This window comes from Petaurus breviceps, unplaced genomic scaffold (assembly GCF_028583685.1).
Source record: "Petaurus breviceps papuanus isolate PSGF00001 unplaced genomic scaffold, PetGlider_PUasm1.0 176, whole genome shotgun sequence".
Taxonomy (NCBI): Eukaryota; Metazoa; Chordata; class Mammalia; order Diprotodontia; family Petauridae; genus Petaurus; species Petaurus breviceps.
Genome location: NW_027185771.1, coordinates 18,150,347 through 18,172,225, shown reverse-complemented (window position 1 = coordinate 18,172,225; position 21,879 = coordinate 18,150,347). Strand labels below are relative to the sequence as shown.

The following is a 21,879-nucleotide window of genomic DNA, read 5'->3' as shown; positions in this document are numbered from 1 at the left end:
TACTTAATTATGTTTATTATAAGGCGAATATGATCACATATTATGTTTGTAGATAATTAACCAATATTTGCTGAACACTTACTACATGCCTAATGCTATGGGGAGATGCATAATAAATATAAAATAATTTTAGCCATCTAGAATCTAGTTGGGAAGATAAAACAAATAGATATCAAACAGTCAGAATCCAAATGAGTGCTAAATTCTGACAGTGACCATAAGTACTAGAGTACCATAGAGATAGGAATTAGCTGAATACATATTAGGTATGACCTTGTTGTAATGGAAGTCATATCGAGAGTGGTAGGAAATTATTACAATGGGGTTGGGGATAGGAAAAAATAAGAAAGGGATCTTGAAAGTCAGAGGAGTTTAATTCTGATGCAGGAGGCAATGGGAAATTATATATTCTTAAGCATCAAGTAGCATGATGAAAGTGGTATTTTAGAAAAATAGTTTAGAATTGGTTATGTGGTATTGATTAATTGGGGAAGAAGTGGGAAGACCAGTAGTTACAATAAGATGATAAAAATCTGAGCTGAAAGAGACTGCAGAGATCATCTAGTGCAGCCCTCTCATTTTACAGATAAAGAAGCTGAGGACTGAAAAAGGAAAATAACTTGCCTAAGTTTACAAGCAGTTTTCAAAAGAAAAAAAGACATTATCAATAACTACCTGAGAAAGTATTTAAGCTATATAATAATTACAGAAATGAAAAATGCTGAGATACTACTTTATATCCATTAAGATAGTAAAAATTCTTAAAAATAATAAAATTCAATGCTTTTTATGACAATGGTACACTGAAAGAAGGGCAATGGATTTGGATAAAACTATCCCAAGTTCAAATCCAATGTTGGTAATGCTGTAGGAAAATAAGTGTATGCTGCTGGAGTTGTGAATTGATACAAACTTTTTACAAAATTTACTTGGAATTATATGGTGAGATTTATAAAGCTGTTCATACCATCTGATTTAGTAATTGCATTAGAGATCTACACTAGAGGTGCTATTCATAAGAGGGGAAAATAGAACTATATGTACAGAAACATTTGTAGAAGTAATATTGGTACTATCAAAAAAAGCTGGAAATGAGCCAGATTCAGTACAACAGCTGGGGAATATTTTTAAAAACTGTGATATATCAAATGAGACATTATTTTTAAAGTGCTTAGCACTGTACCTAGCAGATAGTAGTGACTTAATATTGTTTGTTTCCTTTTTTCTTTCTTGCAAGAATAGAATGAAATAATATTGCACAATAAGAAATAAAAATTATGAAAAATATAAATACGGAAAACATGTAAAGTAATGCTGAGTTAAAAGGAGAATAAAATGATAATATATACTGATTGCAACTAAGTAAAAAACAGAACAAAATCTGAAAATATATTTAAAAAGAAGGGAAAAGGGGCATGTAAACAAAAAGGCTAATTGCTACTCTTTTAAAGTAAATTTACATAATCTGATAAAACATAAATGCTAGAAACATTTTATGTACACCTTGGTTGTTTTTTTTTTCCTTTTGGAGGGCAATTGGGGTTAAGTAACTTGCCCAAGGTTATGCCACCTAGCTGCCCCCTATACACCTACATTTTGCTCTTATTGTTGTCTTGATTTTTTTGAAGGTTTGTACCTGTTGAGGATTGTCAATTTTATGACAAAAATTATTTATATAGAAAAAAGAAGGCCTAGAGTGAAATGATCAAGGTTATGGATTTGAGAGCTGACAGCATGCTGGCTCTCTAGAGTTGAAATGGTGAAAATGAGTGAGTTCAACCAGTGACTATTTAGAGACATGATAAAGAACTATAATAAAAGAGACCAATGGAATAGCCAGTATGTCACTAAAGTCAAGGAAGGAAAGAGTCCCACTAAGGACTGGCTCGAGGCCACATGTGACCCTCTAAGTCCTCAAGTGTGGCCCTTTGACTGAATCCAAATGGACAATACAAAATTTGGATCTGGCCAAAGGACTACACTTGAGGACCTAGAGGGCCACATGTGGCCTTGAGACTGCAAGGTCCCCACTCCTGGATTTGATGAATGTTGAGATCTCTTCCAATTCTGTGATTCTGAATTTCAAGCAGGAGGGAATGATACCATAATAATGATTCCATTATAGAGAAGCTGAGGAAGATAACGTCTAGGAAAAGGCCACTGGTTTTGGCAAGAATATCAGGCATAGCCTTTAAGACAAGAGTAGGGAAGGAAGATAGATTTTGGAGGGTTAGCTAGGGACTGAGTAAGTGGGAAGAAAAGACAACTGGCAGAGCCCACAAATTTGAGGAATTTTATAGTGAAAGTGTGAGATTGAATGGAAGCAGTAAAGGGTAACCAGATTCAATAAATATCTCTTTCTTCCTTCCTTCATACCCTAAAGATTGCACAGACCTGTACATATTTGAAAGTGGAAGGGATTAAATCTGAGGACAATCCAATCCAATCTATTCCACCACTTATGAAATATTGACTATAAACTAAACAACGTAACTAGGTAACAAGAATACAAAGATAAAATATAAGTCTCCATCCTCAAGGAATTTACATTCTATAAAAAAAGAGTGAAGATGCTAGAAGGAAGAAATGATCTGAACTATAAAGTAGAGCTGAAAGGGACCTCAGAGATTACTGAATCCAATTCCTTCATTTTAAAGATAAGGAAAAGGCTTAAAGAAAATATGTGACATTCCAAAGTCACACACAGTCAAAGAGAGGAAATAGGATTACAACTCTGATCTACCAACTCAAAGGAAGTGCTCTCTCCACCTCATTACACTGTTTCACTAATTGTGAGTGGGCTCCTGGAAAATGAGGGAAAGGATGGGGTCTAGAACACAGGTAAAAGCATGTTTATACAACAAAAAAGGAAATTCTTCTTAAGACTGACTGGAGGGATGAATATGTGAATACACTGATAATGAGATATTATGATAGGATCGAGGTGGGCAGAGGAACTCACGCTAGATGGTACTGATCTTCTCTAGAAACAAAGGGCAAGGACATCTGCTGAGAGAATATGAGTTTGGGGGAGGAGCTATAGTTTTAAGAGAGAGACCATAGACTAAAAACTAGGAAGTATGCTGAAATGTCCAGAAGAAAGAAGAAATAATAATTTAAAATGTTTACTATACATTGTTATACTATTTGCTAGAAATAGTGAAAAAAAAATTTATATTTGTATGCCTAAAGTGTTTTTACAGAACAATTCAGAACAGAACACACTGTTTTATATTAGGTCTCAAAAATATGACAAAAAAAGTTGTTATCTAATAAAATTACTATGTACACATCAGGAAGAAGACAATTATTCCAAAAAAAGAATTAAAACAAGCTCTGTTCTTTAATTCATCAGCTCAGAAAAACCAATGATCAGTCCTCTGTGGGTTTACATCAGAGGAAAGGGGAGTTGTTGAGAAATTCATGCTCCTATCATATTACACTGGATTTTTAAAAGTGTTTTGTAAGTGAACAGTGATGCTCAGAGATAAAGAGGACATCAGTTTGGATTGGTAAGAGAAGTAAGTTTAGAACAAAGAATGCAATCTGGGGCTAATAGCCTATAAAAAAATTAATTTGATACTAGGAAAAGACATTTCATATGTTGAAGAAGAAAAGTGAAATTTAGTAGCTCTGCAAAGAAAAAACTAAATAACTCTCTTACATAATCTAGAACTGTTTTAATTATGAAGCAGCTCTAATCGTTGGAAAAAAATTACCTGAACACCTGAAATTCAGTGTTTTATAACTGTCACTTCCTTGAAAATTAGAAGCTTCTTTGCTGATTATATCTGAACACAATGCAAGTGGATCTGAAAAGAAATATTACAGAATACAAGATTTATCTACATTCACGCTAACAAAAAGGGCTTAGCATTTGTAAAGGGCTTTTCTTCCCCCATCATGGGTGTACTGACATGCTCCACCCTCTATATTTTACTGGGGTTCTCCTAATGCAGACACCCCACTGCTCCAATAGAGACAAAGTTTTAGAAAGAGAATGCTCCTACCAGACAAGGATCAAATCAGTGGTGTTAGGCTATCATTGAGGTAGGGGAACAGAGATGCATTGCTATTCTCATTGCTGTAATACCCAATTAAGTGTTTTGACTTTAAAAAAGAAATGAAAAATTTGTCATTGTACCTGTTACTGGTAAGTGATGTTTTCTATTTCTGACAGCTGGAGCTGGACATTTATAGGCTTGTTCACTAAAAGAAGGTAGAGATTAGGGTATTAAAAATAAAACATAACATTAGCAATGAAAGCAAAGCACTTGTTATGAACAGAGTGGAGTAATAATGTTCAGTGTTTAGCAAGCAGAAGAGGAACAATAGGTGGGGCAGGGGCTGACTACATAGGACTAGAACATTTTATAAATTCAGTGGCCCTGAATATAATTTTTTGAGTCACTGGCAGACCTAAGATTTTCTGAAGGTAGAAAGAACAAAATTAGAGATTAAGGGGATGTTAAGAAAGAAGGAAAGAGAATAAAGGGAGGAAAAGAACAAGAGAAAAGAAGTACACGGAGTATAACTCTCTACTTTTAGCCCCTGCCTTTATTTTTAGAAGAATCTGGACATGGCATCAGTAAGGAGTAGTTAGGGAAGAGGCTGTTATGGCAAGGTAACAGGAAACAGAGGAGACCAACTAGCTCAGCCCCAGGTGAGGAAACTGAAGCTCAAAGATAGGAAAAGGTTTCCCAGGGCAGAGGAGGGCCTGGATGACCTAGCTCAGGATGACATCTGTAGGTTAATGGAGGATGGAGGTGAAAAACAAAAGCAGCTGTCACAAAAAGACCAAAACTTTGGTAAGGCAGGTCAAGTCACACCAAAGTCAAGTCCTTGAGCATCCCCTGTCTTGCCTCCTTTCACTGTGAATTGCCACATCTACAACTGATTTTCCTGTTCATCGCAGCATATGTGGATTTTGGTAGTCCAAAGGAACCTCAGTGCCAGCACGGCCTGGCCTTTAGATTTACCTGGGCTCAGCTCCCAATCTGTATACTGCTTCTTCTTCCCTCAGGCATAATTGCTCTTACTCTCAGCTCAGTGTTGACCTAATAAATGGCATATGTAGGACCAAAAGGCCTACATGACAGTCGCTTCCAATCATCAAGTATTTTAGGTGCTACTCAAAAGAAACTGTCAGAAATTGCCTACCTTTATGGAAAGAAAATCTCTCTCCCCCAAACATAGGTGAATCTAAACATGATATTATCTAGGTGAGCCACCTCCACTGCAAGGGAAGCTATTAAAGGTGGGAATCAGAAGGCATCATGATTGAACTAAGGCTGAAACAGAAGGGGGAGGAGATAGATTTGAAGACTCTGGCCACCATGAGAAGTGTGGAGTCTAGAAGAAATCAAATAGTGTTTTCCTCTCTACCCTCAACATTTTCATAGAGGTATAACCAAGTTAAAATGAGAAAAAAGAAGGGAAAGAAATGATCAGAGAAAGTTCAAGCTAGGATACTCCCATGCACCTTGCCGGGGCATTGGTAGTGAGTGTTCTGGATTCAGCCCCAAGACCATGTAAGGAGCATGAAGTTAGTACAGTGCTGGATTCTGAGGCAGACAGTCAGGACCAACGCCAGCCCTTCAGCTTAAAACTTATGTGACCCTGATCTCTAACCTCCCTTCTGACTCTAAATCCACAAACAATTCTTTAGCATCAGTTGACAAAACCACTTCCCCATCCCTGACTTTGCCCAGCCACCAGCAACAAGGAGGTCTTCCTGGCTCTTGATTAGAAACTGTAGACAGTGGCTAGAAAAATAAACAAACAAACAAAAAGCACAGGGCCAAACAGAGAATAGTCAACAGGTAAAATCAAATGGTCTGATTAGGAGCCTCCAGAAGTATTTAAGGGTTCTACCTAATTATCCAGAAAGGAAAAACCAAGTAGATAAAGACTCTCTGTTGTTGGAGACAGATATATAGTGGGAAAGTCAGCCAACAGATCGAGGACAAACACTGAAGATGGATAATGAGCTGGTCCAGAATTTAATAAGAGAAACAGAGTGGGCAGGATTAAATCTGGGAAATTGTGCAGTGCTTTCAAAAACCCCAGGCTTCTTCTTGAAATAAAAGCTGATCTTTGTAATGCCAACAGTATTCCAATGAAGCTACAGGGCTATAAATTATGCAATACTACAGTCTCTGAAGAATCAAAATTACTGGTCACCCAAAGGGCAAAGGAGAGGTAGCTAATGGATATAAATAGGCTGCAGCATATTTTTTGCTCAATCATTTTTCAGTCGTGTGACTCTTCAAGACCCCATTTGGGGTTTTCTTGGCAAAGATACTGGAGTGGTTTGCCATTTCCTTCTCTACCTCATTTTACATATGGGAAACTGGGGCAAATAGGGTTAAGTACCTTGCCTAGGGTCACACAGCTAGTAAGTGTCTGAAGCCATATTTGAACTCAGGAAGATGAGTCTTCTGACTCCAAGCCCAGCACTCCATCCACTGTGCCACCTAGTTTCCCCTCTAGGATATTACCAATAAACCAAATAACCAAATATACTAACTAAATAACCAAAGCTACTTGAAATACATAATCAAAGAGTTATACAGCCAGAAAAGGGGTTGAATCTATCATACGGTAAGATGAGCAGATTACAAATGGAGAGCCCACAGACTGCACAGTACCCAAGTAATGTCAAAAGATCTAAAGGAAAGCCCCCAGCATGTTGAAGGGACTTGCAGTAGAGAACTGACAGAACACTGACAAGGGGTCACAGAATGAGAAGAGGTGAGTGGGTTGGGATCTGCACAGGTGCAGGCAATACCAACATCAATGATATCACAGATTCATTGAAGCAGTATGAATGTGGGGTGTTTTACATTAATATTCAACATTCCTGCTTCATTGCTTTTTGCTTAGGTTTACCTTTTACATACTGTACCTTTTCTCACAAGTTGCTCTTTTGTATGAGCTGTGACTTCTGGGGGCACTGGCAGTGGATGGTGCACTTGTGGTGCTCAGAACGTTGGCAGGCCCACACTCCTTATAACAGGCACTGACTGGATTTGCTCTGTCACTCAAAGACAGGTCCTGGGGCTCATGCCCTGCAGAGGCATTGCACCGCTCTGCAGCATTTGGTTCATAGTTCTGATGTTGACCCTGCTTTCTGGGACCATTTCTTTCTGCATTAGTACCTCTAGCAATGCTATCCACTCTAGAGTGTTTGGATGCATCTGGGGTGTTTAAGCTCCTTGGCAAAGAATTACGAACCAATTCTCTTCTTTCTATTTTTTCCTGTAACAGAAAAATGTCAAGAAATAACTCCAAGAAGACGTATCTACTTTTTGCTTTTCCTTAACATTCTCTATACAAGAAATAGGTGAATTCGGCAATGTATAACAGAAACACATTTTTATAAGTAATGAGAAACATCTGTTTTGGATAGGAAGAGGGAAAAATAGGCAAAAATTTTATAGGAAATTTCTTTGTGTTGTCTTCTATACAGGTCTTGATGCAAGTATAAAGATTAGCTAGCATCATGGGCAAAACCCCACGGCAGTATGTTGAAAAGGGCCCCATACATGGAGCTTTGAGACCACATCTTGTCTCAATCCTGGTTCCAAACTTTGTTAGCTATGTGACCAAGGGTGAGCTGACTCACTTCTCTGAAACTGTTTCCTAACTTACATCAGGGCGATGACCATGATCACCTTCCTTATTTCACAGACTGTTATGGGGTATATTTGATAAAGTGTAAAATCCAGAAGGAATGGGAGCTACTCTGCATTACAAGGGGGAAACTGATGTTTGCTAAGTCTAAGAAGGAGCTTCTTCTCAGAGCTCATTAGACATGTCCACCAACACTCTGGGGGAACACAAGGTACTGATCTGGAAGGTAGATGGATGCACATCCAGCTCCACACAACTTCTACAGAACGGTCTCCTGCCAGGACTGAGTCCAAGACCTTGACATTCAAAAATACCTTTTATATACTTTCAACACTTTCAGGAATTGGGGCAGAGGTTTATTTGCTGTTCTAAATAGTGACTCAACTTCTATAAAATGAGAGGTCTGGACCCTCATATCTAGCAGACTATAAACTCCTCAAGGGTTTACTGTCTTATTTATTTTTGTGCCTCCCCAGGAACCAGCAGAGAACAGTCACTGAGAATATGTCTGCCCTTTAATGAATATTAAATCAAATCCTCTTCAAACTGGCCAAAAGCAAGAATAAAAACATTTATAAAAAGAGATTCTGGGAACACTAATACCAAAGAAAAGGAAGGAGAAATCCCTATTATAGAGAAAATATTCACATTACATATGTATGTATATCTGCTCTCTTTTTCTCTATACTTACTCTATTCTCTCTCTCTCTCTCTCTCTCTCTCTCTCTATATATATATATATATATATATATATATATACATATACACACACACACACACACACACACACACACACACACATATATATATATATATAAGTTAGCCTCATGAGATGGGGTGGAGAGAACTAGCTATGAAGACTGAGGATCTAAGTTCAAATTCGGTCACTTTTACCCATGAACAGTATAACCTTTAGCAGTTTAGAATGCAGGAGCCTGAGCAGATGATCACTAAGGTTCCTAGTGACGCTAAAGGTATGATCCTACCATATGTATTTACACAGACACACCCTTATGTATTCATGCACTCATGCACACCCATGTGCACACCTACATACACACAGTGAAGAATTGAAACGATCTGTTCCACTGTCATTGCTAGAAAGTCTTTTCTTCTGAAAGCTTCTTTTTATCATGGTCTATATTTTCAAATGAAAAGTTTTGATTACATATTTTAGGTGCTTATATTTCTCCCACTTGTGATGGAGCCATCTAGAAAAGATTTTTGCCTCCAACCTTAACAAAAATCTTTGCAAGAGTCTTTATATTCCTGAAAATAAGCAGGCTGACCTCATCTTCTTTATTTTCCAGCTGTTTTATTCTGTGAAGAATTTCTTTTGCTTTCTTCCAGAAGTCTTCAATATTCCTCTCTCTCACCTTCAATTCTTTCAACTCTTGTGCTTTTTTCATATCAGAAGAAAATTCTTCTAGGTTTAGTGATAATTTCTCTGCTTTTATTAAACAGACAAAAGTGGATAATTTATCATTTACTACAAAGCTTTGTCATTTTAGTGATTTAACTAGGTAATAAAACAGAAAAAAAGTTGCTCATCTACTCATCTACCACCTTTCTAGCTTATCTTCAGAAAAGATCTTGATAAATATTTAATATATGGCTACTGTGCACAGAATACTATGCTAAGTACTGGGAGAAGGAGATAAACTTTTGATGAGATAAAATTCAATAGGAAAATTATATATATATGAATAGTCACGAGACCAAATCATATTTGACTGGCCATATTTATTTGTTACCAGGGAATGTTTTATTTTTTTTCTTGGGGAAACTTGGAAATAAGCATAGGGTAATGATAGTAATATTTCTAAAAGGAAGAAAAAAAAGAAAGAGCACAAAAGGAAGTTCAGAATGAAATAAAAACAGGGAAGTGTTGGAACTACCATGTTAAATTTAAATTATACAAAAAAGATGTTTGTAGTGGGCAAAAAAAGAACCTGTATATAATAATTCAATTTCATATACAATTTCTTTTTTCTTATTCTTTACATGTTAAAATGATCTTGCTTGTTGATGTTCATTAAGTTCTTATAAAAAATAAAATTAATTTTTGAAAAGATACAATAATACATGATAAATATACTATAAAAATGGTTATATGAAGTCTGAAGGGCAAATCAATAGCAAGTACCAAGAAAGACTTCATGGAGGAGGCATTTCACAGGATCAAAGAACCTTAGAGCTGGGCAGAACTTCAAAGTCATCTAATCCAACCCCAAAGTTAACATGAGTATCTTCTTTTAAAAGAAATAGCTATTTTTTATTTTTATATCATCTTCATTTCCAAATATAATTATCTCTCCTTCCCATATCCTGGAGAACTTTGTAACAGAAGAATAAAGGAGAAAAAGCATATTAGCAAAACTAAACAAGAAATTAATTTAGTCTGACTGTATGAGTAATGTTCCACAATCCACCAAGAATGGAGGGAAATGCACTTTCTCTGGTGCAAGTGCAAGAATGTTTTCTACAACATACTGAATGAGTGATCATTCAGATTTTATTATCTGAAGAAGTTTAGTGAGAGGGAGGTCTGCTACGTCCCAAGAAAGCTCATTCTACTTGCAAGCGAGTAGCTCTAATAATTAGGAAGTTTTCCTTTAAAGATAGCCTAAATCTGCCTCTCTGCACCTTCACTTATGCATCCAGGTCCTGGGGTCCTGGAGGTCCTGGGGGGCCAAGGAGAACAAACTTAATCCCTTTTTTACGTTACAGTTACTCCGACTCTTCATAAATTTTCTCCTCTCAGGGATAAACATTCCCAATTCCTTCATGTCATCATAGCTATAGAATTAGAAGGAATCTTAATTCAATACCTTCATTTTCTATTTCAGCAAATTGAGTCTCAAAGGGTAAGTGATCTGACTAAGGTACACTATTAAGTAGTACAGCCCTGATTCATACTCAGGTCCTCTGACTCCAAAGTAAATATTCTTTCTATCACATCATGCTTAGATTTATATAAGGCTCTAAGGTTACTGAGGGTTTTCTTCTTTACAACCAACATAAATGTAAATAAATCTATATAAAACTGGGAAGAATTGGGTTTTTTTGTTTTATTTTTATTTTTTAAATTGAACTTACTAATTTTTTTGCAGTTGTGCAGCACAAAGGTAGCAGCTTTGTTTAGTTCCTCATTCTGTGATTCAGTTAAGACTTGGATCATTAATGGAAGACCATTGTTGTTAAACAGATGAAGCTGATTCTCTTCTATAAAATATAACATATGATATATAAAATTGTGACAACAAATTATTTCATCATTAAACAATCTAAGCCACACTTTAATTATTTCTTTTTTTGTAGTTGTTTTTATTTTCTGTTTTTTAATTTTTTTTCAAATGCTTTATTAACTTCTGATTTACATCATTAATTTCCAGCAGATTTTGAGTTATAAATTTTCTCCCCGATTTTTCCCTACTCACCACCCCAAAACAGCAATCCCATAGGACATCCCCTCCTCCAATCTGCTCTCTCCCATATCTTGTACCATACCCCCTTCGACTTTTCCAATAGGGCAGGGTGGATCTCTATGCCCCAGTGCCTGTATATCTTATTTCCCAATTACATATAAAAATAGTATCAATAATAATAATAATTATATAATTTTAAATATTTGATTTTAAAACTTTGAATTCTAGATCCATTCCCTTCCTCCCTTGTCACCCACCATTACTGGGAAGATAAGCAGTTCAATATGGTTGTACATGTGTAGCTAATGCAAAACATTAACATAGTAGATATACTGTAAAAGACTGACTATATTTCCCTCCCTCCTATCCCACCACCCACTTGTTCTATTTTCTATTTTGATCCCATCCCTTTTCAAAAGTGAGTGCTTCCAACTTCCCTCCCCCCCAGCATGCCCTCCCTTCCATCATCCCCCTTCTTATCCCCTTCCCCCCTACTCTCCTGTAGGGTGAGATACCCTATTTAGTGTGTATTTCATCCCCTCCCCAAGCCAAATTCAGTGAGAATAAGTTTGGCCCATTCCCTTTTGCCTTTCTATTCTTCCCCTCCATTGTAACCATTTTCCTTTGCCTCTTCTATATGAGATAGTTTACCCCATTCTGTCTCTCTCCATCTCCTCTCATTATATTCCTCTCACCTCTTAATTTCACTTTTAAAGTATCATCCCTTCCTATTAAATTGGTCCTGTGCCCTCTATCTATGTATACCTGTAAGCATATATACCCTCATTCACATATGTATTCATATGCCTGTATACCCTCCAATATAGACACATATATTTCTATTGCCTTCAGCTATTTTCATAATGAGAAAAGTTTCATCAGTTACAATTATAATTTTTCCATGTAGGAATGTTAATCGTCCAACTTTGATAAATTCCCTATGATTTCTTTTCCCTGTTTACCTTCTCAAGCTTCTCTTGCTTCTTGTATCTGAATGTCAAATTTTCTATTCAACTCTGGTTTTTTTCATCAAGAACGCTTGAAAGTCCTCTATTCCACTGAATGACCATATTTTCCCCTCAAACATGATGCTCAGTTTTGCTGGGTAGGTGATTCTTGGTTTTAATCTCAGCTCCTTTGCCCTCTGGAATATCATATTCCAGGCCCTTCGATCCCTCAGTGTAGAAGCTGCCAGATCCTGGATTATCCTGATTGTGTTTCCACAGTATTCAAATTGTTTCTTCCTGGCTGCTCCTAATATTCTCTCCTTGATCTGGGAATTCCAGAACCTGACTATAATATTCTTAGGAGTTTTCTTTTTGGGATCTTTTTCAGGAGGTGATCAGTGGATTCTTTCAATCTGTATTTTTCCTTCTTGTTCTAAAACATCAGGGCAATTTTCCTTGAGAATTTCTTGGAGGATGATTTCTAGGTTCTTTCTTTGATCATGGCTTTCAGGTAGTCCAATAATTTTTAAATTATCTCTCCTGGATCTATTTTCCAGGTCAGTGGTTTTTCCCATGAGATATTTCACATTGCCTTCTATTCTTTCATTTGTTTGGATCTGTTTAACAGCATCTTGATTTCTCATAAAGTCATTAGCTTCCATTTGTTCCAATCTAATTCTGAAGGAATGATTCTCCTCAGTGAGCTTTTGAGTTTCTTTTTCCATCTGGCAAATTCAGCTTTTTAAGTCAGTTTTCTCCTCATTGCCTTTTTCAGCCTCTTTTGCCATTTGAGTTAGTCTATTTTTAAGGTGTTATTTTCCTCATTTAGGCTGTTGACTCTCAGTTCGTAATTTTCTTGCATTGTTCTCATTTCTCTTCCCAATTTTTCCTCCACTTCTCTTATCTGCCACTCAAGGTCCTCTATGGCCTGCAACCAGCTCGTGTTTTCCTTTGAGGCTTTTGGTGCAGGAGTTCTGACTTCACTGTCTTCCTCCTGTTCCATGCTTTGATCCTTTTTGTCCCCCAAATACTAGTCTAATGTTGGATTCTTCTGTTTGCTTTGTTTCCTTTGCCTGGTCATGTAGCCCCTCAGTCACTTTACCCCTGGGCTTTTTGCCACAGTAGGACTCTGCCACCAGACAGGGGAGCTTTCGTTCCAAAAGCTGGGGTTTTCTCAGATACCGGAGGTATTAGTTGGGTGCCCTTGCTAAAGCCTCTACACACTCTAGCAAGCTGGTCACACACCCCAGGACCTCCACCCTAGACTGCAATCCAGATCCAAGCAGGTTAAAGCAAGAGCGATTACCTCTTAGACTGGTCGCTTGGTCCCTCTACACTCTGCAGGCCAGGAGCTGAAATTGCCACGTGGGGGTGGCTGCATGCCACGTCTCCTCAGTGGCTTCTCGCCTGGGAGGCAAAAGCCAATGCATTCCCAACTACTGGTCCCAAAGTCCACACTGCACTGACCTCTCACTTTGTCCTTCACATCTATGTGTTGATAAATCTGGAAAAGGCCACAGCTGCTGGAGATCTGGAGTCCCTCCACACTTTAATTATTTCTTACAGAAATTTTAAGCAGTTCCAAGAAGTCCCAAAAGATCACACAGTTGATTTTTCCTGATTAAAAATGTTGTTCATAGGGGCAGCTAGGTGGTGCAATGAATAAAGCACTGGCCCTAGAGTCAAGAGGACCTGAGTTCAAATCCAGCCTCAGACACTTGACACATTTACTAGCTGTGTGACCTTGGGCAAGTCACTTAACTCCAACTGCCTTGCCTTCCCTCCTCCAAAAAAAAAATGTTGTTCATTAAGTTAATAAAAATTAAAGGAAAAAAAATAAATAGAGAGAGAAAGTTGTAAGGCATTTTCAACCCAGCAATAATCTTTCCTCTAAAAATATGTCATCTTATCAAGTGATAAACATTTTACTTTTGAACTTGAATATATGTGTATGTATAGTTATTTAGATATATATGTATACCCAAACATGCCTACATATATGTAATATACATATAGTTAAACAGATTGCTATACTTGCTTCAAAGATTTTTTTCTATTAATGCAGGTCACAGCCCCTCTGCAATTGAACAAATGGTCTTCAACATTTGCTGTGAGTGAAAAAAAACATCACCCAGTACCTCTGTATCCTAAGCTTTTCCAGACTGACTGGCCTAGAGAGAGCCTGTGTTTCATTGGCACAGTTTTTGAGAGTCTAAGGTACTCTCTCCATCTTTCAATGAAGGATTAATAAGGAGTCATCCCATGATGGAAATCAACCCTTATTAGAGAAAAATACTCCTAAACTATCCAAATTTTGACCTAAACATGCAAAATCAATTCAATTAGGCTAATACAATTCAATCTGTCTCTTTTTTAAGTCCCACTGTTTCTTCATGTCTGCATTTCTTTACACATTTCTTAATTAGTATCACCACCAGAAGGTGGAAATAAAAGACATGGAGAATCTTAAAAGCGTCCTCAGTCATTGTGACATTATGTAAATAGGCTGAGGCTGGGAATTGGAAGACTTGCGTTCTGACCCCAATTCTACCATAAACTCACAGTGAGAACTCAGTTGAGAAGATATTAAAATACAAATAATGCTTGTCCTTTCTATGTCACAGCTGCTGTAACGGTCCAATAAAGCAGTATATGTAAAATGCTTTGTAAATTCTTTAGTGTTATAGAAATGGCACACTGGATAATCTGCATGATTTGCTGCTCGGGAAGGTATTAAAAAGCAGCTGTTTTAATAATCTCAGTGTAGAGTATTATGGAATCAAAATGACATTTTTTCTTATTTTTAAGCAACATTTCACAAGAATTTATTTTAGAATTTTATAACAATCACAGGATGATAGACTGTTAGGATTAGAATAGAACTTAGAGATCATATAATCATTGGGAAGGGAAGCCCAGGAGCTGAAAGGGCTTTAGAGACTATTTTATTTAACCCCCACCCCAATTTTATGAATGACAGAACTGAGGCTGTGAAAGGTATTTACCCAAGATCTATTTGCTTTTGTTCTCAGGAAAGTTCTAAATTTGGGTAAGTCACTTTGAAAAAAATGATTATTCAAGTTTTAATTTGTCAATTTAATTGATACCCACTTTGAGCCGCCTTTCCTCTGCAAGGCTGTACCCACCTGTCCTCTGAATTCCAATAATACTTAGAATCAAACTTAACTTCAAACTTTATTATGCTTTCTTGATTACATTACTCTAAATGTTTTTTGCTTATACAAGTCCTTTCTGCCTCATTAGATTATAAGCTTCCATTATTCTTACATCCCACAGCTTTTAGCACAATGCTGGACATACAGTAAGTAAATATTTGTTAAAATAATGTGGCTTAAAATAAAACACTTTGTGAGGAAGCTAGATTTTTATAAATAAAATTCTTAAAACATATTCACCAAGTACCCAACAAATATCATCTGATGAAAATAACCTTTTTTCTTAATTCTTTACTTTTTCCTTGTACTGTGTTTTCCCCACAATTTCAAGTTTTCCACTTAATTATATTTGAGATTCATGGTTTTTGTTTTCAGTATATTCCCAAATTTCAAATGGTTATTACCATTTGAAAAGATAAGAATTTTAGAGGCCTGTAAGTAATCATCACTGTAATTTGAAGTTCATGAAACCTATTGTAGGTTCTACCTTAAAAAAATAATAGCTATAATTTGCATTGTGCTTTAAGGTTTACAAAGAACTTTGCAAATATCTTGCTTGATCCTCACAACAATCTTGTGAAGAAGATGCTATTGTTACTCCCATTTTACAGATGAGGAAAATGAGGCAGAGGTTTACATAACTTGCCCAGGGTCACACAGATAATAAATTTCTGAGATGGGATTTGAAATCAGGTCTTCTTGACTTCAGGTCCAGCTTCTATCCACCGCACAACCTAACTGATTTACAGTTGGCTAAGCAGATAGGAAACATGCTAACATGTCATATAAATTTTACTTTCTAATGACAATATTCCAGTGGAATATCCAGCTCAAATCTAAAAAAGGAATCAAAACAAAGAAAAAGAAATTGACAGAATCTGAATCTGTTAAAGACCAGGAAGTTATGTCTTGGGAAGATCTATGGTAATTCTCAGGAGAATCCAGTTCAGGGGACCTTCTGGAGCTAGAAGGGACCCTAGGGATCATATCCTACTATAGACAAGGAAACTGAGCCTTAGAGAAGTTGAATGACTTGAGTGAAGTATTGGTAGAAGAACCAGGATTTGAATCAGGCCACCTGACTCCAAGTCTAGGGTTCTTTCCAATATTGCCTGCCAGCTCAGATTTACTAGGGAACAAAACATATAAGTATCTTCCTGGTCATCTGTGGTATGAAGTCCATTCAATGTAGCCCATACTTACCACAAGCTTCTGTACAATGCCCAAGGGTAAGGATAATGCTAAATTTTTCTCCTGAGTCCAGACTTTCATGAAGTAGCAGTGTCAGAAGCTTTGATACAATGTGATATTTGGCTAGTACTACCCCAACAGCAGCTGAAAGTGCAAAAGATCAAAAAAGGAATAACAAGTATCAGAAAACTTCAAATATATGTCTATTGTCTATTTTACAGAGCCTTCTCTAAGTCCTTTTAGGGAGATACATAGACACTGGGAGTTTGTGGGGAATCATATCTGACTGCATGAAATCTCACTCCACCAACACACTCTGAACAAGGAAGCCATTCCCTCTCAGTCTCATCTGAATACAGTATCCTGTGGTTGCTGGGAATCCTGTTGCATGACAAATGTCATGCTGATTACATGGTAACATACTTTTCTTATCTGGCTTGGCCTCTGAACAGAAATGTGTTACCAGGTCGTGATCTCACTACTATTAATAATGCAAGGATGCTCTCTAAGAGTAATTCCTCTCAACTCTTCGATCTCTCCTTAACCATTAGTAGGCCCAGAAGCAATAGGGTAGAGAGAACACTGGCCTGACAGTCACAACATCCTGGTTTCAAGTCCTTGGTCTCTCCTTCAGTAGTGACATGACCTTGGGCAATTCACCTTCCCTCATCTGGAAGCATAGGGAGATCAATGAGATTCTTTTCATCAACCTTTCCAATTCTAACATTCTAAGAGTCCTGGCTCTGCCTTTTATGAGCTGAGTAACATTGGTTGAATGACTTAGCTTCTCTGAATCTCAGTTTCTCTATCTATAAAAGACTCTCTATCTACCCCATAGAGTTGATAAAGGACCTGATCAATATTTATTAAATACCTACTAGTGTACCACTAGGCATTGGGGATAAAAATACAAAGAATGAGATGATCCCTCCTAATGGAGTTTACATTTTACTGGGAGAGAGAATAAGTACAGAAAAAAACACATACAGAATAAAACAAATAAATGCAAGGAAACTAAGGAGGGAGGGGACTAGTAGTCAGGGGTTCAGGTATAGTTCCATGTAGAAAGTGATACTTGAGCTCAGTCCTGAAGGAAGAGAAAGATCCTATGAAACAGAGGAGAGGGATATATTACAGGTACTGGGTCAGCCAATACAAAGGCACAGAATAGGAGATATAGGGTTCTGAGGGACAGAAGAACATAAAGAAGGCCAGTATGGCTGAACTGGGGAGCGCATAACGTATAATAAGGCTAGATAAATAGAATGGGGTCAAGTTGTGAAGGCATTTAAAAACCAGAGGAGTTTATATTTTATCCTAGAGGCACTAGGGAGACTGTCTATTAATGAATAAGGAAGTAAAATGGTCAATTTGACTTCAGGTAAAATCATGGATTTTCCGTGGACAATGGAATGGATTTCAGAAAGACTGAGGCAGGGAGACTCATTAGGAGGCCACTATGATAATCTAAGTGAACAACGATGAGGGCCTGAACTAGAGTGATGGTCTGTGGATGCAAAAAGTGAGGGATGGCACTAAGGTAGAATGGGCGAGATTTAGCAGTTGATTGGATATGGAGGTGTAAGGGAGACTGAGATGTTGATAACACTGAGGTGGTAAACTTAGGAAAATGAAAGAATGCTGGGGATTTTGACAGAAATAGTGAAGCCTGGAAGAGGGAGTGGGTTTAGGGAAAAGATAATGGGCTCTGTTTTGGCCCTGTGGACTTTGAGATTTTTTCTGGAACTCCAGCCTGCCCCAACAGGCAACTGATGATGTAGGAATCAAAGTTTAGGGGAGAGACTGCCTGGATATCAAGGTCTGGGGGTCATCTGCATAGATATGATCATTAAACCTATAGGGGCTAATGATGTTGGCAAGAACATGTAAAGAGAGAAGTGAAGAAAGCCCAGTATGGACACAAACACACAAACACACACACAAAATCACACTGCTTTGTTTCTGTAAACAAGATTTTTAAAGACTGAACCATGTTGAACACACCATAGACTTTGTAGCAAATTGTAAGCTATCTGTCCCTTTTGTTGATGCCCAATTCAGATGACTGTGAGGTACAATTGAATTAATGTGAACTTTTTTCCTATCACCTGAATTCCTGAAGCAGGGAACTTCTATTGATTTTTCTTACTCCTTAACTCCAGCCAAAATATATGAAATTTCAATAGGACAGGAATTAATGCCTGTTACTGCCTGACATATAACCCAAATAAAAATTACCACCTATATTTTCAGATGTAATATAGTTATTGGCAAGGCACTGTAACCAGGCCATCTCCAGTCATCCTGACCTATATCTTGCCACTGAACTCAGATGGCTCTGGAGGAGAAAGTGAGGCTGGTAACTTTGCATAGTCCTGTCCCACTTAAATCCAATTCATTTGCAAGTCATGATATCACCTTCCTGATGTCATTGGTCCTCTTTGAGAAGAACAGCAAAACAACAAAAACAATAACAATGTTCTGTTAATGCTAAAAATTAGAAAATGAACAATAATACGTCACTTTAGGCAAGCTTTGTCCATTTCAGTTCTGCTTCTTGTAGCTGTACCCTTCTCTCTAATTGCATGGTCATCACCCTAATTCAGATCCTTATCACTTCCTGCCTGGACTACTAAAATAGTGCTCTCATTAATCTTTCTGTATTCAATCTCTCCCCTTGCCAACCCATCCTCCACACTGCTACCAAAGTGATCATATAAAGCACAAGTCTAATAATGGCCTTCCTTCTTTCTTCTAGGATAAGGAATAAAGCCCTTTGTTTGAAACCTAAAGCCCTTTGCAGTATCATTTTTCCAGCCTCACTTCACAATCATTCCCTTCCTCTGCTATATGTTCCAGCCAAACTGGCCTCCTTGCCATTCTCCACACAAGACATTCCCCGGCCCATGTGCAGGCCTGTTCCTGGAATCTTGTCCTTCCTCTTCTCTGCCTCTAGGAATCTCCAGTCCCTTCAGAGCTTAGCTCTGATGCTACCTGCAATCTGACCCCTGCTCATCTTCAGTTAGTTGTGCTCTCTCCCACCCTGATTCCTTTGAATTGACAACACATACGCTTCATATTACTTAGCTATGTACATACCTATTTCCCTCTCCTCCATGGAGGCAAAGATTGCTTCATCTTTGTCCTTTAATGCTGGGGGCCAGCACAGTGCCTGGCACACAGGGCATAATCAATACAAATCTGCTATTTCATTGATGTTGAATCCCCAGTAGAATGTGTGCTCTACCAGGGGAGGAATTGTCTCATTTCTATTGTTGTAGCCCCAGGGCTAGCAGTGCCTTATTCAGAACAGATGCTTAAAAAGACTTATTAATTTAGTGAAATTATGTGCTGACTAATCACAATTATTGGAAAGCACTCCACTTAAATTCACTCCAAATAAGTATGGAATATATAAATTGGGCTTGGCCCCCTCTCATCTGTTCCTTCAATATGAGCACTTAGTTACTAATGTGAAACCTTTATTTCACATCTACTATTGGGTAAACACAAGCAGTGTGAATAATTTCTCCACCATCGCCAACACTCTGGTTGATGCCAAACATAAAGTTCAGCTCTCAGTTGTCATTCTGTAAGTGTGACATATGCAGATGTTGGAATTCTGTCACTCACGATTGTCAGCAATGCAGGCGTCCAGGGTCTTGGTCACCACCACTGCCAGCTTAGCACTGGGCAGGTTCCCATGGGAATCTTGTTCCAGCTTTATCAGAACTTCAGATAGTACGGCCAATCCACCAATAGATATAAAATATTCCTGTACATGAGCTCGGGAAATAAAGTAGTAAGATCTTAGCACCTTAGTATCAACCAAAGAGAATTCATTATGATTTTATCTTATTTATATACTAAAGGCAATGGTAGCTACACTTACCTTTTTCACACGTTTGGTTTAAAAGTTAACAAGGAAGTGTTACATATGAATGATGATAGTTAAATACAGCTACCTGTCTGGACTGGGAGCTGAGGGGTGGGGCTCTACAGAAGAGCTCTACCCTCTTAGATTTTAGAGACTTCCATGCCCTGAAACCCACTACCTTGCACCAATTTACAAATGGCATAGGGAATAAAGTGCTAGATTTGAAGTAAGAAAGACCTGAGTTCAAATCCTGCCTCAGGCATGTACTTAGTTGTGTGACTCTGGCTAAGTTATTTAACCTCTCTCAGCCTCAGTTTCCTCATCTATAAAATGAGGATAATAATAATGCTTACCTCACTGGATTGTTGTGAGGATAAAATGGGATATCATATTCAAGTGTTTAGTACACCTCTAGGTACTATAAAAATGCTAACTATATTAGAAAAAACCAGCATGCCTTATGACTACCAAGCACCCAGGTAGGTGGGGGCCACCACTGCCCCTAGGTCTCTTAGCCCAGCACCTATTCCTCCTTATGCCAGCATCTCCCAGCGCCTGGTAGGTCCTCCTCTCCAAAGGCTCCCTTTCCATCTGGGAGGCCAGTACTACTTTGTGCTGGGTCACTGAACAGTCTGAGCCCTCTGCTACCACCAGTGCCCTGGAAGGCAGAAGAAGGCAGACAGGAGACAGCAGGTCCTTAGGCATGCAAATGGAATCTTCATTGCCCTGTGCCCTTAAACTGGTGAGACAAGAGCACCTCAGACCTCCATTATCACCAAGCTCCCAGGTAGGTTGCAGCAGTTGCTGATGTGGACACTCCTGCTCCTGCACCCATTTCTCCTTTTGTCATGTCTGGCCTTCAAATGTAATTTTCCCCTCGCCTCCCCTCCCCCAAGGAACCAGATTCACAGGCCTCCTCTCCTCAGAACTTCTTATACCACACAGAGGCCCTGTCTATTCTGCCCTACTCCACTAAATCCTAAAAAATTAAATATTTCAGCCTATTTGCCACCAAGATTCCATCTAAGCCAGTCACCTCAGGAGCCAATCCTCCCATGGCTCCAAGGGTATATTTCATGCAGAGGGTGCTGAATATGGCTTCAAACCTGACCAGATCAGGTCCTGATCACTAAGAATTTAACAACCCAGATGGCTAAAGAGAATAAGCATATCCCCAATAAACAAAAGACCTGGAGGGCAGGAGCTTAAATCAACGAGCATTTTGCCTATTCTCTGGGGAGTAAAGGCCCACCAACTCCCAGGATTCAGAGTCAAGTTTGGCTGAGACAACTCCCCTCCCCCTCCCAACACCATTTTCAGACATGATTGAGGTGTTGGTTTTGATGAATTGCTTTTTTCCTCTTTTTAAAAAATTTTTGTTACAAGGGATAACTAATTGGTTAGGAATATATTCAGAAATGAAAATGAAAAAAAAAGACAGCAATAAAAATAAGAAATTAAAAAAAATACAGAGTCACCAGATTTGTGTGTTATATGAAAAAACAGAAATGGCACTTAAGAAAACAAAAGTGGGAAGTGCAGCTAGAGTTGCCTGTGTATATAGAGAGGAAGTCCATGCTATATAGATGAGACAGTTTCAAGGGCACTGAAGAATTTTCAAGATA

At 38.1% G+C, this 21,879-nt stretch overlaps 1 protein-coding gene across 1 annotated transcript in view; it reads right to left on the bottom strand.

Annotated features, from left to right (window-relative positions):
- The window catches only part of TERB1 (telomere repeat binding bouquet formation protein 1), a 49,141-nt gene that overhangs the window by 11,551 nt on the left and 15,711 nt on the right, over positions 1–21,879 (bottom strand). Inside the window, exons 8-14 of the mRNA XM_069085934.1 lie at positions 20,011–20,163; positions 16,390–16,521; positions 10,735–10,860; positions 8,925–9,085; positions 6,908–7,260; positions 4,145–4,209; positions 3,720–3,812 (exon numbers count right to left, since the gene is read on the bottom strand). Of these exons, the coding sequence (XP_068942035.1) occupies positions 3,720–3,812; positions 4,145–4,209; positions 6,908–7,260; positions 8,925–9,085; positions 10,735–10,860; positions 16,390–16,521; positions 20,011–20,163 (1,083 nt within the window). The remainder of the gene's footprint in view (positions 1–3,719; positions 3,813–4,144; positions 4,210–6,907; positions 7,261–8,924; positions 9,086–10,734; positions 10,861–16,389; positions 16,522–20,010; positions 20,164–21,879) is intronic.